The 19,377-nt window shown below is 42.2% G+C and overlaps 1 protein-coding gene across 1 annotated transcript; it reads right to left on the bottom strand.

The window, feature by feature from the left end:
- Nucleotides 1–3,155: 3,155 nt before the first annotated feature.
- Nucleotides 3,156–17,390, bottom strand: LOC126259727 (uncharacterized). The gene is made up of 2 exons (XM_049956707.1): nt 17,245–17,390; nt 3,156–4,664 (listed from the first exon to the last, which is right to left on the bottom strand). Exons 1-2 carry the CDS (start codon nt 17,257–17,259, stop codon nt 4,365–4,367), a joined length of 315 nt encoding a protein of 104 aa, XP_049812664.1. The 5' UTR covers nt 17,260–17,390; the 3' UTR covers nt 3,156–4,364.
- Nucleotides 17,391–19,377: the final 1,987 nt, after the last annotated feature.

The raw sequence follows: 19,377 nt of genomic DNA, 5'->3' as shown, positions 1-19,377 counted from the left end.
ATGCGAATAGATGGTCGCCTGGGAAGAAGGCAGCCCACAGTACTTACGTGCATGACGTGAACGAAGATTACGACAGTCCGTGAGTCTGAATGTTCTAGATACATAATTAATCAAAAGTGTTGTTAGCTTTTGATCCAAATGCACATACGTTTTCTCTTGCGCATGGTGCTCAAAAATAACTTTCAGGACTCTATTGTGAACATTCTATTCATGAAGTTGGTGGAATATTCATTTAGGGTCTGGTAGAAGAATTCCATAATTAATGTTGAAAATACAAAGTGCTGACTGCACATATGTGGAACGTCGTTATGTTCAGCACGATGAATGTACACAAGATGATTAATCCTGCCCGAATGGCTATCTTTCGGTCGCAAAGTGAATACTTTAGACTTGTTTGATGGTGAAATTGGGAATAACTTTATATTCAAGTTTCGTAATATCATTTACAGCTCTTTTCTTCTCATTATGAATTTGTACAGGAACAGCATTGAAAATACTCTCTATTTCATGATAGTCCATACACTCAGAAGACATTGTAACGAAATGTTAATAACGAACCCATCTAATCTTCAGCATTCTTCTGTAGCACCATATTTCAAAAGCTTCTATTCTCTTCTTGTCAAAACTGTTTATCGTCCTTGTTTCACTTTCACACATGGCTACATTCCATACAAATACTTTCAGAAAAGCCTTCCAGACACTTAAATCTATATGCGACGTTAACAAATTTCTCTTCTTCAGAAACGCTTTTGCTGCCATTGTCAGTCTACATTTTATATCCTCTCTACTCCAGCCATGATCAGATATTTTGCTGTCCAAATGGCAAAACTCATCAACTACAATAAATATCTAGTTTCCTAATCTAATTCCCTCAGCATCACCTGATTTAATTCGACTACATTCCATTATCCTTGTTTCGCTTTTGTTGGCGCACAATTTGTTACGATGACGTAAAAATAAAACATTCTATTGGCCAAAAACATTACTCATCATTACAAAGGCTTGAAAAAATTGTATTGGCTTGGTTGGACGAGAATCCTTCTCCCCCACATCGTATCTTTTCAATACTAGCGCTTCCTTTTATTTTAAAAAGTCGTAAAGAACAAAAGCTTCGCTGCTTGTAATGTTTCGTACCATCTGTTTCCTGACGCTGAGGTAAAAAGCCCTTGGCAGCGCCTGGTTGGACCCGTTCATCTGTCCTAGTAAACCAGTCGAGGAACGGTAGGACCGAAATGTCAGCTGCACACCCCACCCTAAATATTTACCCCCTACTGGTCAAATTTAAAGTCAACTAGCAATTCTATGATGTCATACTTTTTTTAGTGCCCCACTTTTAAACAAATGTATGAACTCAGCGAGATTTTGAAGATATGGAGAGATGTACTGGCAGGCACTTTGAAGCTGTGATCTGAGGTTTTAGATGTGCTAGGATGATTCAGATGGGATCTATTATTTCCACGGAAACGAATGTTTCAAGTCGAGTGCTGATCTGTCCCGGTCTTTCTCTCAGATATGGTGATGTCCAAATATTCTACAGCCTGTGTGCATTCCCCTATTATACAGAACAATGAATGGTTAAACATTACATTGTAACAGTCAGAACAGCGATATCCATACATATCATAAAAATGGATGTACATATATATGTATGCGTGCATGTTCTACGTCTCTTAAACCACTGAACAAATTTCCACTTACCGTCTGGAAAGAATCGCTGTGGAGGTAAGAACCACCTATCACAGGGATGGAGGTGGAGGATAATAGCACTATACGGCTCACGAGTAGCCTTACTTTAGTCATCCATTATTTGAGAATGTGAGCAATTACTGACTACCAACAAACTTTGCACATAATATCAAACATTAACGAAACTTTTTCTCTCTGACAACAGCCACAAAATGATGAAAGGAAAACAGTTTATTACTTACTACGTTTCTGGTGTTCATGCAGTAAAACTGCCACGTAAAGCATGACCTTTTAATTTATTATATCTTTATTCACGGCACATTTTGCAGACGGTATACACACATGATGCTGAATATACCTGCTGTGCAGGAAACATGGCATCATAAACACGGAGCTGAGTGAAAATCAGTCACATCATGCATGACTTTTAATTTAACCGGCAGACACTAGCGGAAAGACTCCGTCCGTCTCATGAAAATCTGCTCACAAAACTTGAGGAACCCCACTTCCAGAGCATAAACTATCAGAACTGTTCAGCCCTTTGTGCATCTACTTCGTAGGGGCTGAACACTTTCAATCACGAAAGTAGGAGCTCACATAGAGGGATACAAGATTCCCCACGTTCCGAACAAGAGTGGAACGGCAAAAATAATTAATAAATATTACGACTGAAAGTACACTTCACATTAATTAGTAGCGTATAGATGAGGAAGTTTGTTCGAAAACTTCTCTTTATTATTAGTGTTCCGCCACAAGTGAGGAATATTAAAGCCGCCTGCATGGCAGCTTTGAAATCACTCAATCCCTCTCTGAACAACCACACTCTAACGAAATGCATGCTTTCCACATCAGCTGCCGTATTATGTAAGGATACCGTGGTCGACACCCTTGCCTAGTAGCAGGCAGTAGCTGGCGAGCCTTAGTTTCTAGAACTTTCTGTAGTCATCCATCTTCTCCAGTAGACAAGGCACTGTCGTGTTGCGTCGACAAAGCGAATTAATAGCAGGTGCACAAAGACAGTAGTGGAGAGGGGTCGGCCAAGTGAATATGTAATAAAAATGTCATGAATGAGAAATACGCTAAGGTTAATTATTATAATGTGTTTAATAGTGCGCCGAGGGAAATATTTCGTTGTATTACGAATGTTGAATTGTCCGTGGCTTTTCAGTGTGAATTTTGGAAATTGTGAGTTTCAAAATGATTCATATTGCTCTAAGCACTATGAGACTTAACATCTGAAGTCATCAGTGCCCTAGACTTAGAACTACTTAAACCTAACTAACCTAAGGACATCACATACATCCATGCCCGAGGCAGGATTCGAACCTGCGACCGTAGCAGCAGCGCGGTTCCGGACTGAAGCGCCTAGAACCGCTTGGTCACAACGGCCGGCATGTGAATTTCATAGAAGTGAACAAGTGTGATACTGTTCAGCGTGTTTTCTACTGCTGGGTAGTTAAATGAACTGATTAAAGGATAGTATCTTTTAATTCAGAAGAATCATGTCAAAATTTCGGATAAATTTTGGAGTAAACGATAAATATAGTGAAATGCAGTTATGCTACAGTTTAGTTTCCTATTTTATCGTTGCTGAAGTAAGCCTCTCTCCCGACAGTGCGATATTCAGCCATTAGGATTGTGGTCAAAGCACTTGAAAGCTCATTTCAGAGGTTACAGTCAGAAAAGGTTACCAATAGAAAGGAACAAAAACAACATAAAAGTTTAAAAATTGATAAGTATTAGTCAGATACGTTTTCTAAGACCTCATTGCTCTTACACTGTCATGATTTCTCTATCCTAACTTTTAATTTAATTTCCTCCTCTGCGACTGAGACGATCTGACAATATTTTTAACGTTTTGAAACAAAATCTTATTTTGGGTCAATTATCATCTGCAGAATTTTATTCCATCGCAGTGAACAAATACGAACAATACGTAAATAGTGCCCCGTAATGTACAATAGTGCACATAATTTCATAAGTCCCTTTCTAGTAAATTTCATGCTGCAGCTTTTACCTGAATACCAACATTGTGGATGAAACTTAACCAGTTCTCACAACAGACGTACAAAGAGACTTAGTGTAAATATTGGATTACACAAAAACGGCCACTGAGACGCATTTGTGAATTAAAATGGAAAACTCGTCTGCTGTAGCTATACATATCTGTTTTTAGTAACTCAAAGCACGGTACCAAACTCTCCACGTAGTCGCTGTTCTGTTACTCAGTACACTAGTATTTGGAAATTGAAAAACAAGTGAAGGTGTATAAATATTATACAAAATATGAAAGCATTTTGAAGATAGTGACGATCATTGTCAAAGAAATTTATTGTTAATTTGTTGCCAGATATCTTAAGTATATAAATACAGGACCGATACATAAATATAGTTCATATAGTTGCAATTCCTCAATATTTCGGCTGTTTGTATACTTTTTCAATAAGGGATTTTGATTAAGTTACATTTCGCAGTTAAGATGCCTGTTTAGTTCATCAAACCGTTATTAAATGCTGTATATATAGTGTAGTTGCAATTGTGATCTGTAATTTTATACATTTTCATTACAAAGCCGAAGGGGATGCCGCTGCTGATTTTATGAGTTGCACAGGCGTGCGGTTTTGTACAGTAATTGTAGAAAAGTTGGTTGCTGCTGTTAAGGAGCTGTGCCGCCTGCTTCACTTGGCGTGTCCGCTTTGGTACTGCACCCTGTGACCGGGGCTGCCCCACCGCCCGCCGCTTCCGTAGCCGCTGCCTCCGCCGCCGCCGCCACCGCCATACTTGCTGGGGCCCCTGTAGCCGCCGCTGCCGCCTCCACCGCCCCCGGCAGGCCAGGAGCCTCCCCAGCCGCCCCCAGCGCCGCCCCTGGGGTTGCTGCCGCCCCAATACCCTCCACCTCCCAGCAGCGTTCTGCCCTCTGCCGTCTCGTACTCCTCGGCGAGCACCGCAGCTATGGCGAACGTCAGCAGCAGTGCAATCTGAGGACAGCAAAAGGCAAATAAACATCCACGACTTTTCTAAGCACAGTAATATACTAAGTAAGTCAACTAAGAGACGTACCTCTGCACTGAAGAACATGTTAAGTGTTCAACAAAACCCCAGTCTCGTAACAAATTTTCGCAGCGGATGGATTTGTTACGTATTTCACCCTCCCCTCCCCCCTCCTCCTGATCACCACCGCTATATTCTGTCCTCTCCACTCCCTCCCCCCACTCCCGCCTAATTCCACCGCCTAAAGGTTGTATAAATGGAAGAAGCCTACGGATACTAGAAGGTTCCGATAGATTCTATAATGGTAAGACAGAGATTCAGGAACCAGGTTTTCAAAAAATGGCCGTGAGCACTATGGGACTTAACTTCTGAGGTCATCAGTCCCCTAGAACTTAAAACTACTTAAACCTAACTAACATAATGACATCACACACATCCATGCCCGAGGCAGGATTCGAACCTGCGACCGTAGCGGTCGCGCGGTTCCAGACTGCAGAGCCTAGAACCGCTCGGCCACCCCGGTCGGCAAACCAGGTTTTAAATTGTAAGACATTTCCAGGGGCAGATGTGGACTCTGATCACAATCTATTGGTTATGAACTGTAGATTAAAACTGAAGAAACTGCAAAAAGGTGGGAATTTGAGGAGATGGGACCTTGATAAACTGAAAGAACCAGAGGTTGTAGAGAGTTTCAAAAGGAAAGGTAAACCTACGTTTCTAGCAATTGTAGCCTTAGAGAAAGCTTTTGACAATGTTAACTGGAATACTCTCTTTCAAATTCTGAAGGTGGCAGGGGTAAAATACAGGGAGCGAAAGGCTATTTACAATTTGTACAGAAACCAGAAGGCAGTTAAAAGAGTCGACGGGCATGAAAGGAAAGCAGTGGTTGGGAAGGGAGTGAGACAGGGTTATAGCCTATCCCCGATGTTATTCAATCTGTATATTGAGCAAGCAGTAAAGGAAACAAAAGAAAAATTCGGAATAGGAATTAAAATCGATGGAGAAGAAATAAAAACTTTGACGTTCGCCGATGACATTGTAATTCTGTCAGAGACAGCAAAGGACCTGGAAGAGCAGTTTAACGGAATGGACAGTGTCTTGAAAGGAAGATATGAGATGAACATCAACAAAGGCAAAACGAGGATAATGGAATGTAATCAAATTAAAACGGGTGATGCTGCGGGAATCAGATTAGGAAATCAGACACTTAAAGTAGTAAATGAGGTTTGCTATTTGGGGAGCAAAATAACTGATGATGGTCGAAGTAGAGAGGATGTAAAATGTAGACTGGCAATGGCAAGAAAGCGTTCCTAAAGGAGAGAAATTTGTTAACATCGAGTATAGATTTAAGTATCAGGAAGTCGTTTCTGAAAGTATTTGTATGGAGTGTAGCCATGTATGGAAGTGAAACGTGGAAGATAAATAGTTTAGACAAGAAGAGAATAGAAGCTTTCGAAATGTGGTGCTACAGAAGAATGCTGAAAATTAGATGGGTAGATCCATAACTAATGAGGAGGTATTGAACAGAATTTGAGAGAAGAGAAATTTGTGGCACAACTTGACTAGCAGAAGGGATCGGTTGGTAGGGCATATTCTGAGGCATCAAGGGATCACCAAGTTAGTATTGGAGGGCAGCGTGGAGGGTAAAAATCGTAGAGAGAGACCAAGAGATGAATACACTAAACAGATTCAGAAGGATGTAGGTTGCAGTAGGTACTGGGAGATGAAGAAGCTTGCACAGGATAGAGTAGCATGGAAAGCTGCATCAAATCAGTCTCTGGACTGAAGACCACAACGACAACAACATGTCAGTATGCGATTAACTTCTCATTGCTGGGGTTCACACTCACGTGGAATTTTTGAAAAGACGTCATATTCGCAGTTGAGTCTAGAGATTATTTCTGTTAAAACTGCAATTCCGGCCTCGGGAAGGTACCACTTGATAACAGCCTTAAGGCCGAAACTGCAATTGTAAAATAAATAATCCCTACATTCAACGGCAAATACATATGAGGTCCTTCAAGAACACTCAGCTTGTGTTTCTAGAAGTCAAGAGTTCTGTGGTCGTTGTCATCATGTGTTAAAATAAAATCGTTGCACAGTTGGCTTGGTCACCCTGGCTCTAAAGGTTTCCTTTCTTCACATACGTTGGCAACATTACTCCACAAAACTTAATCAGATTTTACTAATAGAATACTTTATACTTTATATCAATTTAAATCAAATGGAACTACATGCTTCCACAAACCTTTTCAAGTCTGAAACATCTATGATGTCCATAGGCAGACATAAGTGACGAACGAAAATTTTTACCAAGGGCAGGAGTCCAACCGTCGTCTCCTGCTCACTAGGCAGATCGTTAACCCCTAAATCCACCTCGCAAATTTTTCATTCGTCTCTGCAGTCTGCATATATGCATAATAGCTGTTTGAGACGTAGAAATGTCTCTGGACCATATAGTTGTACGAGGGTGGTTCAGAAAGTAACCTCCGATTGGTCACAGTGCGGGTTGTGGGGGGAGTAGCGACGCCATCTGTGCGTTCACGCACTCAACAGGTCAGTAGGCATCAAGCCGTGGTCGAGTGAACGTCGTACCTGCGCTAGTTTAGTTTTTGTGGCAGTTTGAAATGTGTGCTGCAATAGAAAACCCCGCCAAATGTGAAGTGCGTGCTGTCATAAGGTTTTTTACAGGCAAAGGATATTCTGCAGCAGCTATTCATCGTGAGCTTTGTGCCGTGTACAGACCAAGAGTTATGAGTGAAGGAGTTGTCCGTGAATGGGTACGTTTATTTAAAAGTGGACGAGAAAACGTTCATGATGAAGAGAGGAGTGGTAGACCATCATTGGTGACTGACGAACTCGTTCAGACAGTTGATGCAAAAGTTCGTGAAAATCGACGTTTCTCAATGTCGGAGTTGTCTACTGGTTTTCCACAGATTTATAAGACTCTCTTGTACGAGATGGTGACAGCAAGATTGGGTTACCGTAAGTTCTGTGCACGATGGGTGCCCAAAATTCTTACCGACCACCACAAAACTCAAAGAATGGCCTCTGCATTAGACTTTCTGTCACGTTATGAGGACGAAGGAGAACCATTGTTAAACAGAATCGTGACCGGTGACGAAACCTGGATTAAGTACGTGAACCCTGAGACAAAAGAACAATCAAAGATGTGGGCACATTCAAATTCCCCTACCAAACCAAGAAAAGCCTCGCAAGATTTTTCTGCCAGAAAACTGATGGCAACGGTGTTTTGGGATGCCAAAGGGGTGTTGTTGGTTGAATTCATGGAACGTGGTACGACCATTAATCAAGACGTGTACTGTGAAACAATAAAAAAGTTACGACGGGCTATACAGAACAAACGCCGTGGTATGCTGACTTCCGGTATCGTTTTTTTGCACGATAACGCCCGTCCTCACTCTGCTCTCAGAACAACGGCCCTTCTTGAGTCCTTCAAGTGGGACGTTATCAACCATCCACCTTACAGCCCAGACCTGGCGCCAAGTGATTATCACCTCTTCATGCATTTGAAGAAATGGCTCGGGTCACAGCGGTTTGATGATGACGAAGAGCTCAAAGATGCGGTCACAGGCTGGCTCCAGGCACAAGCGGGTGATTTTTATGCAGAAGGAATTTCAAAGCTTGTGAAGAGATACGATAAGTGCCTCAATCGCTATGGAGACTATGTAGAAAAATAGTGCAAAGACGTAGTTGTAAGATGTATATATTAAAATATTTTTATTTAACTTGGTGTATTTTTTTAAATCAACCGGAGGTTACTTTCTGAACGGCCCTCGTATTTGATCAGAAGCACCTATGCCTGTGTTTCAGGCGGGTTCCCCCGTTTCGTTCGATGCTGAGGAGCCATTCCAATACCGTGGAGTTGTGCAAAGAAACTGTGCCAGGGTGGCGTAGTGGTCAGCGCATCTGCCTAGTGAGTAGGAGACCTAGGTTCGTATCGTGGCCTTGGTACAAATTTTCTTTCTTCGCTTCAGGATATTAATTTATTTTATTATTACATTTACTCGTTTGGCATTTACAAAGGTAAACCGCCACATAATGTATTAACTACCTTATTCTTAAAACTCTACAGCGAATTACACTCTTCTCTATATGTGTTGTTATAAACAAATATTCTTGGGCATCCTGTGCCTTTCATTTCAGTCTTAACGGAAGGAAAAATACACTACTGGCCATTAAAATTGCTACACCAAGAAGAAATGCAGATGATAAACGGGTATTCATTGGACAAATATATTATACTAGAACTTACATGTGATTACATTTTCACGCAATTTGGGTGCATAGATCCTGAGAAATCAGTACCCAGAACAACCACCTCTGGCCGTAATAACGCCCTTGATACGCCTGGGCATTGAGTCAAACAGAGCTTGGATGGCGTGTGCAGGTACAGCTGCCCATGCAGCTTCAACACGATATCAAAGTTCATCCAGAGTAGTGAATGGCCTATTGTGACGAGTCAGTTGCTCGGCCACCATTGACCAGAGGATTTCAATTGGTGAGAGATCTGAAGAATGTGCTGGTCAGGGCAGCAGTCGAACATTTTCTGTATCCAGAAAGGCCCATACAGGACCTGCAACATGCGGTCGTGCATTATCCTGTTGAAACGTAGGGTTTCGCAAGGATCGAATGAAGGGTAGATGGTTCAAATGGCTCTGAGCACTATGGGACTTAACATCTGAGGTCATCAGTCCCCTAGAACTTAGAACTACTTAAACCTAACTAACCTAAGGACATCACATACATCCATGCTCCAGGCAGGATTCGAACCTGCGAGCGTAGCGATCGCGCGGTTCCAGACTGAAGCGCTTAGAACCTCTCGGCCACACCGGTCGGCGAATGAAGGGTAGAGCCACAGGTCGTAACACATCTGAATTGTAACGTCCACTGTTCAAAGTGCCATCAATGCGAAAAAGAGGTGACCGAGACATGTAACCAATGGCATCCCATACCATCACGCCGGATGATACGACAGTATGGCGATGACGAATACACGCTTCCAATGTGCGTTCTGTGCGTTCACCGCGATGTCGCCAAATACTGATGCGACCATCATGATGCTGTAAACAGAACCTGGATTCATCCGAAAAAATGACGTTTTGCCATTCGTGCACCCAGGTTCGTCGTTGAGTACACCGTCGCAGGCGCTACTGTCTGTGATGCAGCGTCAAGGGTAACCGCAGCCATGGTCTCCGAGCTGACAGTCCGTGCTGCTGCAAACGTCGTCGAATTGTTCGTGCAGATGTTTGTTGTCTTGCAAACGTCCCCATCTATTGACTCAGGGATCGAGACGTGACTGCACGATCCGTTACAGTCATGCCGATAAGATGCCTGTCATCTCGACTGCTAGTGATACGAGGCCGTTGGGATCCAGCACGGCGTTCCGTATTACCCTCCTGAACCAACCGATTCCATATTCTGCTAACAGTCATTGGATGTCGACCAATGTCGCGGTACGATAAACCGCAGTCGCGATAGGCTTCAATCCGACATTTATCGAAGTCGGAAACGTGATGTTACGCATTTCCCCTCCTTACACGAGGCATCACAACAAAGTTTCACCAGGCAACGCCGGTCAACTGCTGTTTGTGTATGAGAAATCGGTTGGAAACTTTCCTCACGTCAGCACGTTCTAGGTGTCGCCACCGGCGCCCACCTTGTGTGAACTCTATGAAAAGCTAATCATTTGCATATCACTGCATCTTCTTCCTGTCGGTTAAATTTCGAGTCTGTAGCACGTAATCTTCGTGGTGTAGCAATGTTAATGGCCAGTAGTGTATATTGTTCGAATCGTTAAACACCAATCGTTGTTGTTGCTTAAAGCTTAACCGCTCTAGTAATCTAGTTTGTCTTGCAGAAATTATAGGTATTTTGATGTCAATTTTCAGAAATCGGACGTATCTTTACTTCCACGAATACCTAAACAAATTCATCTTCCAGTTCGAAACTGCGTGTGTAAAATCCCCAAAAGTTTCTTTTCTTTCTCGTTGGTGTACAAAACGCAAATCAAAATCTGCAAATTGCAATTTATTCAGAAATGACTATAGAGGTGAGAAATATACTGAAATGGTTCTGACGCACTCAATGAGTGTGATGAAGTTGTAAGAACTAACAGGGAGACATGTGAGTGTTTCTAGACTCAAACATAATCAACAGAAAACTTGCTTTATGATTATAAAATGTTTCGAAAAAATTTTATATTTTTCCGAGCAACTTGTTTCACACAAACACGGAATGTTTTCAAATTGTTTCATGCTTAGAGTATCCTTAACAAAAAGAGCAATTGCTTTATCGCTCCAGTTTTACCGATTTCTGGTTCATTAATGAGTACATTATCGACATCATTGACCACTAAATGCAATTGGTGGAAAGAAGAATGAAAATATGGTGCTTTAGGAAATTTATGTTGTTCTTTTATTGAACACGAGCTATTAAAGAGCCTTCGTTAAACTTTAATCCAAAAAGCTCTGTCATTTTAAATTCTAACAAATTCAAAAGCAGAAAGAAGTCTTATTTTTTTGCATCCAATTTAACAAACTTGGGAAAACATACGAATTCATCTTTCATTGTGCAGCCAGCAAAACTAATGTGTCTAATATACAGTAATTTATGCCAACAGATAGTTGCTTCTAATGTCAGCAGGTTCATCAGCCAACAATGAAAATGTTTCCCTTTTATCGACCTCTTCTAAGATCCTCGATTATCCGAAAATCAATCAAGCCACTCATAGATTACCCGAAAGCGTTACAAGTGGCAAGCGCGTGTGCCCCGCGGAAGTTCCGCTTGCGCCGAGCCGGCCATATTTACTAACCATCATTGTTGTGATAGCCCAGGTTTTCTCGGCACGATTGCTTAATGTCGTGTGCTGCAGAACACCCAGAAGGAGTATTAACCGTCAATGCTGCTTTTCTGTGTTCAAGTCTGAACATTAGCTTTTGACACATCGTGCAGTTGTTTGTATGCTGTTGGCAATGACGACTAGAGCTAAACATATCGTTCTTAATATTAACAACAAATTTAAAACAATACACAAGTGGAAGGAATCTGTATCAGGCTTATCTTGTAAATGCAGAGTTACAATACGTGCACCATCTTATATGCTTTCCCCATTCCATAGTCGGTAGGAGTTACATTTGTAAAATTTTTAATAAAATGTGAAGTGATAATTCAGTGATTAACGTCGACTTGAGATAATGTTAGCCACAGGTAAGATATTGACGGAACGCTCCCTATCTTCTTATGTTTTCACCTTTTTGGTAGGACAAGACTAAGTGTTCTAACTATGAGTTTTGAGTTAAAAAATGGTTCAAATGCCTCTGAGCACTATGGGACTTAACTTCTGAGGTCATCAGCCCCCACTAGAACTTAGAACTACTTAAACCTAACTAACCTAAGGACATCTCACACATCCATGCCCGAAACAGGATTCGAACCTGCGACCGTAGCGGTCGCGCGGTTCCAGACTGTAGCACCTAGAACCGCTCGGGTCTTGAGTTATTTGTCTTCATTAACAGTACATAGAGAGTGAGTGTGTAGGGAGAGTACTAAGGCCTCCGCCAATCAAGCCTTATCCATTCAATAGCACACGGTAGCATTAACGAGAAGTGGGATCTTACGAAATATACGACATTAAAGGGAACAGTGGTGCCATTACAAAAGTTGTGAGTGCATCTGAAAGTACTTGACAGCCTGCCGGAAAAAAGCAGTAAAATAGCAAAAACTACAGTTTAGACAATTCTGGTGCATACCGTTATGTAGCCAAAGACTGGTGATAAATAGCCTTTTGACGTGTGAAAAATCCCTTTAGATGAACGGGAAACAAGGGGGTGCCACTGATTTCGAGGTGATTACCGGGTGGCTTATCTTTTCAAATGTGTGCATAGAAATAGGGTATTGTACATCCAGGGTGAAAAACTGCCGACTGGTACTGAAGCGACTGGAAATTATAAAATGCCTTTTAAAAATACGATTGATTGGGAACGTTACAAAGCAAACGAATGTCTACAATTAGGACTAAACTGGTTTGTACTGGAATAAAATGCCAACAAAATCCCTAGGTTTTAATAATTAAACTGTATGCCTACTTTAATGGCCATTTTGAACTTTTCAGATTTGGCTGTGGTGTCAGATCGCTGCCTTAGAAAGGGCAACTTTTCCGCCTATTCTGTTATCAAACAAATATTTTCACGTTCGCGATTTCGGCCTGCACTGCCATTGTCAAGTGGTAGCTCACTGCAGGTTTCGATATTTCGTGTGTATAATAAGTCAAAAAAAGTTCACGTTGTGTAGTAGCTCCCGGTAGAGATAGTTACGAGAAGTGCTACGTCATTTTATATAAATGACGGCGACTGTCTTTTATGCACATGGAATACGTAAACACGGCAGAGGCGAGAACAGTGTCCCCTTACAAGGAACGATATACATGACGCTCTTATTAGCAAAAAAATGGCTCTGAACACTATGGGACTTAACTTCTGAAGTCATCAGTCCCTTAGAACTTAGAACTACTTAAACCTAACTAACCCAAGGACATCACACACATCCATGCCCCAGGCAGGATTCGAACCTGCGACCGTAGCGGTCGCGCGGTTCCAGATTGTAACGCCTAGAATCGCTCGGCCACTCCGGCCGGCGCACTTATTAGCGATCAGCCATTTGATAATGGTACAATAGCAAAATCGTGATCGTGAAGAAATACATTTAATAAGCCTACTCCAGAAACGTTGTTCTTCATGAAATATTACAGAACTATGAACTCAGTTACATAGTAAATAATCCCTTACCTGCGTTATCTGTAATACATGTCATACAAAACGCGTATATATGTCTGTATAGTTTCATGTTTAATTCAGTGTTTTGATTTCCTTTTTGTTCATATGATCACTGATATAAGTGAGTAAGTGAATGGATATCCAAAAAATCATTCGAACAGCCACCCCCACCCTCCAGTCCCAAACTGTTGCGGATAATCGATGTTGTACTGCATGGGTAGGCAACCTGTGGTACGCGAGCTGGGATAGGCCTGTGATTCGTTTCAATCCGGCGCGCGGAAGATATTCGTGTGTGTGTGTGTGTGTGTGTGTGTGTGAAAGAGAGAGAGCACGAGTGAGAGAAGCCGTTGGACGTATTACTAGTACATTGCAACTGTTGAAACTGAGTGTAATTTATAATGAATTACCTGCAACCAGTTGCCTTTATAGGGTTTTATTTTTCGATGAGATGTTGGCATGCAATCTTCACATATTTACGTTTATTTATGTGTTGTGAACATTTTTTCTTCACTAACAGCATTGCAGAATTCTGCAACGGAAGTTCTTATGTCACGTGCTGTAAAACGTTATAAATAAAGAAGTAATGTTCACGACAGGTAATTAAATATAAACACATGAAGATGGAGTTAAAATGAAATGAATGACTCAAAACCGTAAGACGGAGTTAAAATAAAATGAATGACTCTCAAAACCACGTGTTTTGAGGCATAATTAGCTGGTGCTGACTATCGGAAAGCGAGTACCATTCATATCGGTGCGTTACCGCAAAAACATTAAAACACGATCTTACAAACTTTTGACTTTATACACGAGGAGCGCTGGAGTCATGTCACGTTAACATCACCTTGAGGTATGACAGACGCTTTCTCAGTTCCTAACCAACAACGTGTTGAGTTCTGCCTGCCAGAAAATCTTCAGTCCAATCATATCTCTGTTCATACATTCCGAATCGGCGTATTTTCTTTACTACGTGATGGAGTGGGAATATAGCGAAGGCTTTCCAAAGGTCAAGAAAGACGACGTCAAGTTCCGCACTGCCTTATGGAATAAGCGAATAGTATAGGAAGGAGACGAAATGACATACTATGTCATATTTACTTACAACTACATACATATTTAGCACGCCATTTCAGAGTGCGTGGCAGAGGGAACATCGTATCAGCAGTATCGATTTTTTCCGACTCTCTTCGCTTATTGAGTGATGGAACAATGACTGTGTATATGGCTCTGCATCTTTCTCTTACGTTGCTATCATAGTCCCTAAAATAGATATATGTTGTTGCCAGCATAGTGGTCGCGCAGTCTTCTTCGAATACGGATTCTGTAAAATTACCCAACAGGTTTCTGTGAGGACTACGTCTTCTTCCAGGTATTCCTATTTAGTTACCCCAGCAGTTCTATTATACTGTCGTATGGGCATTTCCGTTTGTTACAATCCTACAAATGCGTTTCCGAATTGACTGGGTACCTGTTATGCCTACCTGCTAAAGTTTCCAAATAATATTTGCAAACATTGTCGGAGAAAGTCCGTAACCTCTGGCTGTAAAATAGAGTTTTCGTCCGTCTTGGCTGCATTAATCTGTTAAAATGACCCGGTTCGGTTCAACACTAACCACCCTCAAACCTGATTGTAACTGTGACAGGTGTAACCCAACCAACTACCAGCAAAATTTACATACTATGTCATTTTATTTTATCCTATGATATAGCATGTAAATTTTGCTGATAGCTGGACGGGATACTCTCGTAACAGTTACAATCAGATCCGAAGACGGTTCATGTCGAACCGAAACCGGTCATTTAAAAAACTTAATGCTTTTAAGGCGTACTATTACTCTCATAATATTCTACATTTGGTGTCACTGGTGTCTTGTATGCTACTTCCTTTATAGATACGTTGCGTTTTCCCAGCACCCTTCTAACAATATAAGTCTTCAGTTCGCCTTCCCTAATACTGACTTTACGTGTTAGTCTCACTTATGATCGCTTCTTAGCGTTTTCATAGTACTATCCTCAAATGTTAATACTTATGACGTGGTCAAGATGTTAACCACTATTCTTGCTAACGGGTACTGTCGAGTTCTTTCTCTTTGTTGCAGGCAATACCTTACAAAAAAATGGCTCTGAGGACTATGGGACTTAACAGCTGTGGTCATCAGTCCCCTAGAACTTAGAACTACTTAAACCTAACTAACCTAAGGACATCACACATATCCATGCCCGAGGCAGGATTCGAACCTGCGATCGTAGCAGTCGCGAATATCTTACATTTATGTAGACTTAAAGAGAGCTGTCATTCATTACACCAACCGGAAATTTTGTCAAAATATTAGTGCGTTTCCGTACGATCGCCCAACTATGATGAGTCCATGTAGCTAATACAACAGCATCTTGGGCGAACAAATGGTTCAAATGGTTCAAATGGCTCTGAGCACTATGGGACTTAACATCTGAGGTCATCAGTCCCCTAGAATTTAGAACTACTTAACCCCAACTAACCTAAGGACATCACACACATCCATGCCCGAGGCAGGATTCCAACCTGCGACCGTAGCAGTCGCGCGGTTGCGGACTGAAGCGCCTAGAACCGCTCGACCACCGCGGCCGGCTTTGGGCGAACAAAGCTGATACTGATAAATCATTTATGTATACTGAGGTTCTGTGGGCTGAGGATGACACGGTGGCCGGTCGGTACCGTTGGATCTTAATGGTCTGTTCGGGAGGAGTTTAGTTTAGTTTTATTAGCCTCCCTTGGGGCACGGCCGTTGTTATATTCGTTACTGTGAAACATTCGCCGTTCGTTAAAATGTACTTGATTCTGTTGTTCAAATATTCATCGTGCTAATCACATACAGGCGATGTTGTTCAGTAGTCGATGATGGGAAATAGTGTCGAACGCCCTTCGGAAATCGAGGAAGACGGAATCTACCTGTTCACTTGAAGCTATTGTTCCCGAGATGATCAAATGTCTGCATAGTAAGTACGGATGCAGGTATAAATATTTAAAAAAAACGAACCTGTGCGTGTAGAACTCGCGCTCTGGGGTTATATACAAACTTAAAAAGTTCAACAATAGATTTTGATAAGTGAGTTTTCGAAAATAAAAAAATATGACATAAATGACTGTATCTTTTGATTGCATTGAGTTAGAAGCTTAAATGTTTTATACGCCAAAGGGCCGTAGACCTTAGTATTTGACATAAATTTCAACTTGAAATCTCTACTCGTACCTGATAGAAAGGGCTATTAACAGACGGACAGACACACAGAAAAGTTATCCTGTAAGGATTCTATTTTTACCGACTGAGGTGCAGAACCCCAAAGATTGAAATACTTAGAAACTAAATTCTTATATCGAAATAAATTCATTGCCTGCGAATATCTTTGCATCAGCTGTGTTACGTACAGATATACTACCTGTTAGTGACATATGCAGATTCGTGTCTGACCGGGACTCGAGCCAGGATTTCCTGCTTATCGCGAGCGGTCGCCCTTGATCACTTCGGCTATCCGTGCACGCCTCCTGGACCGATCCAGCCTTCCTTCTACATCCTTATAACCGCCTGAGTCCCCGTCCAACACAAATATGCGTATGTCATTGATAGGTAGCATGTCTACACCTACCACTGCTGGTGTCAGGATATTCGCAGTCAGTGAAATTATTTCGAAACAATTTCGGACTTCGTTAGTCGCCATTAACGTCTGTTCATCAAGACGAGTAAGTAACTAAATTCGTATGTTCTAACGTGAACAATGCGACTCTGCCACTTACCGATACGGGCCTCATGTTGGAGCGATCTAAGATGTCCGCTCCTGGAGCAGCCGTCCCTGTTATATACGCCGCCAGAGCCAATAACTCACCCCTAGCTGCCGATCAGAGCCGCCCATAGTTCCCACGCGGCGGCGACGCGCCGCTCCGCAGAGACCAGGTCGGCGACACTCGCAGCCCCGACTTAAATGGACTAATCCCCGGCTGCGTCATCCGCGCGAAGCGCCCATTGAATTCTAAACTGGCGCGCCAGAGGCCGAAGAAAAACCCGATGCTGTGCTACTGGCGGCCGGTCGCAGATAAATCTTTCCCGCCTGCCCTGTGAAACGCCACTTCTTCCGACCGCGACACGGCGTTCACAGCCTTTCCGGATCGGCCACGTCCGATTCCAGGGATGATGCATCCAACCGCAGGTAGCGGACGAGATCGCCGGATGGTGCTGTCCTGTGTAATGGAACAGCAGGAAAATTCATTCCTCTTCTTCTGTCATTTCCTCTTCCCAGAAGCGGTAAGCTCTCTGTTGGCACCGCAAGTGTTGGCAGCCGAGACGTGTTCTTCCTTCAACTTTGCGGTAATTCCGTCTGTTGCGTCCTACGTTTTACTTGAAGAAACGGAACGTACAAAGATAGCAGTGTACACGGTGTTTTAAAAGAAAAATCACATATTTCTACAAGACGTATTGCTGATCAAAACTCGAACAAAAGTTCCTATATTTACTCGTACATGGGTGGAAAGTAGTACACGCTGAGATATGCGCCGTTTCACTTCTGACAAACAATGTGTAGGATCCCATTGTATAGGCAAGATTCACTAGAGATGTCATTGTACGAGCGCTATATTTTCTCTTCTTCAGCCACTCATCGGCCGCAAAATAGAAATCACATTGAGAATCAGAACCTTCCAGCAACTCCCGTGCATAGTCGTCGCTAGGACTTGGACATTTTTCGTACTGTGGTATCTACTTTTCAATACAATCGTCATAGAAGGCAGCCGTCTGTGATCTCTGCAAATTCCCTACACTGGTCTGCAACTCGCTGTCTGTGCCTAAACGATGTTTTTATAGCCAGTGATTTATGTGAACGAAGATATAAAATCTGAGGGCTCAATCGTGGTTGGCTGATGAAACATTTCCATCGAAAACGCTACAGGCTCTTCGTTGCCCCTATCGTGTGCAGTCTAGAATTGTAATGAAGAAGGGAACACATGACAGTTATGTTATGTGCACCTCACAGTTGGCGGGAGACGCTATTTTCTAGGCATCTTTACGTGCCTACTATGCACTCTGAACTGAAAAGTGCATACTAGACACATGTGCGGCACATCTGTGAGAAGCTTCACCTGATTTTCACAGTGGTTTTAATTTCGCGACCGATCGAAAGTTGACAAAAAAAACATAGCCCTCGTAAATTATCACAATATGCAATCATGGAGGTGGGGCGTCAGGATCGTTATAGTATTCATGTCTTTTTTTTCATTCATCAGTCTTATGACTAGTTTGAAATGTCCCGCCACGAATTCCTCTCTTGTGCCAACCTCTTCTTCTCAGTGTAGCTGAATGTATTCCAATTTCTGTCTTCCTCTACGGTTTTTATCCTCTCCAGCTCCCTCTAGTACCATTGACATTTTCCCCTGATGTCTTAATTCACATCCTACAAGCCTGCCCCTTCTTCTTATCAGAGTTTTCCATATCTACATCTATTTATATCATATTCCGTAAGCCAACTAACGGCATGTGTGACAGGGTACTTCTGTTACCATTCATTGATTCCCCTTCCCTGTTTCTCTCGCGAATACGCATAGGAAGAATGATTGCCGGTAAGCCTCTGCATTATCTCTAAGTTTTCGAATTTTGTCGTCTTACTAGGTTATCCAGTTCTCCGTAGAACCTCCTCATTCCTTACCCAATCAGACCACCTAAATTTGAACACATGTCTGTAGCACCATATCTCAAATGCGTCGATTCTCTTCTGTTTCGCTTTTTCACAGTTCATGTTTCATTATTATAGAATTCTGTGCTTTAAACGTACATTCTCAGAAATTCCTACCTCAAATTAAGGCGTATGTTTGATGCGATTATACTTCTCGAGGCCAAGAATGCCCTCTTTGCTTGTGCTAAACTTAACTATACTCCGTCCG

Source organism: Schistocerca nitens, chromosome 5, assembly GCF_023898315.1.
Source record: "Schistocerca nitens isolate TAMUIC-IGC-003100 chromosome 5, iqSchNite1.1, whole genome shotgun sequence".
NCBI lineage: Eukaryota > Metazoa > Arthropoda > Insecta > Orthoptera > Acrididae > Schistocerca > Schistocerca nitens.
This window is presented reverse-complemented; position numbering and strand designations above follow the sequence as displayed.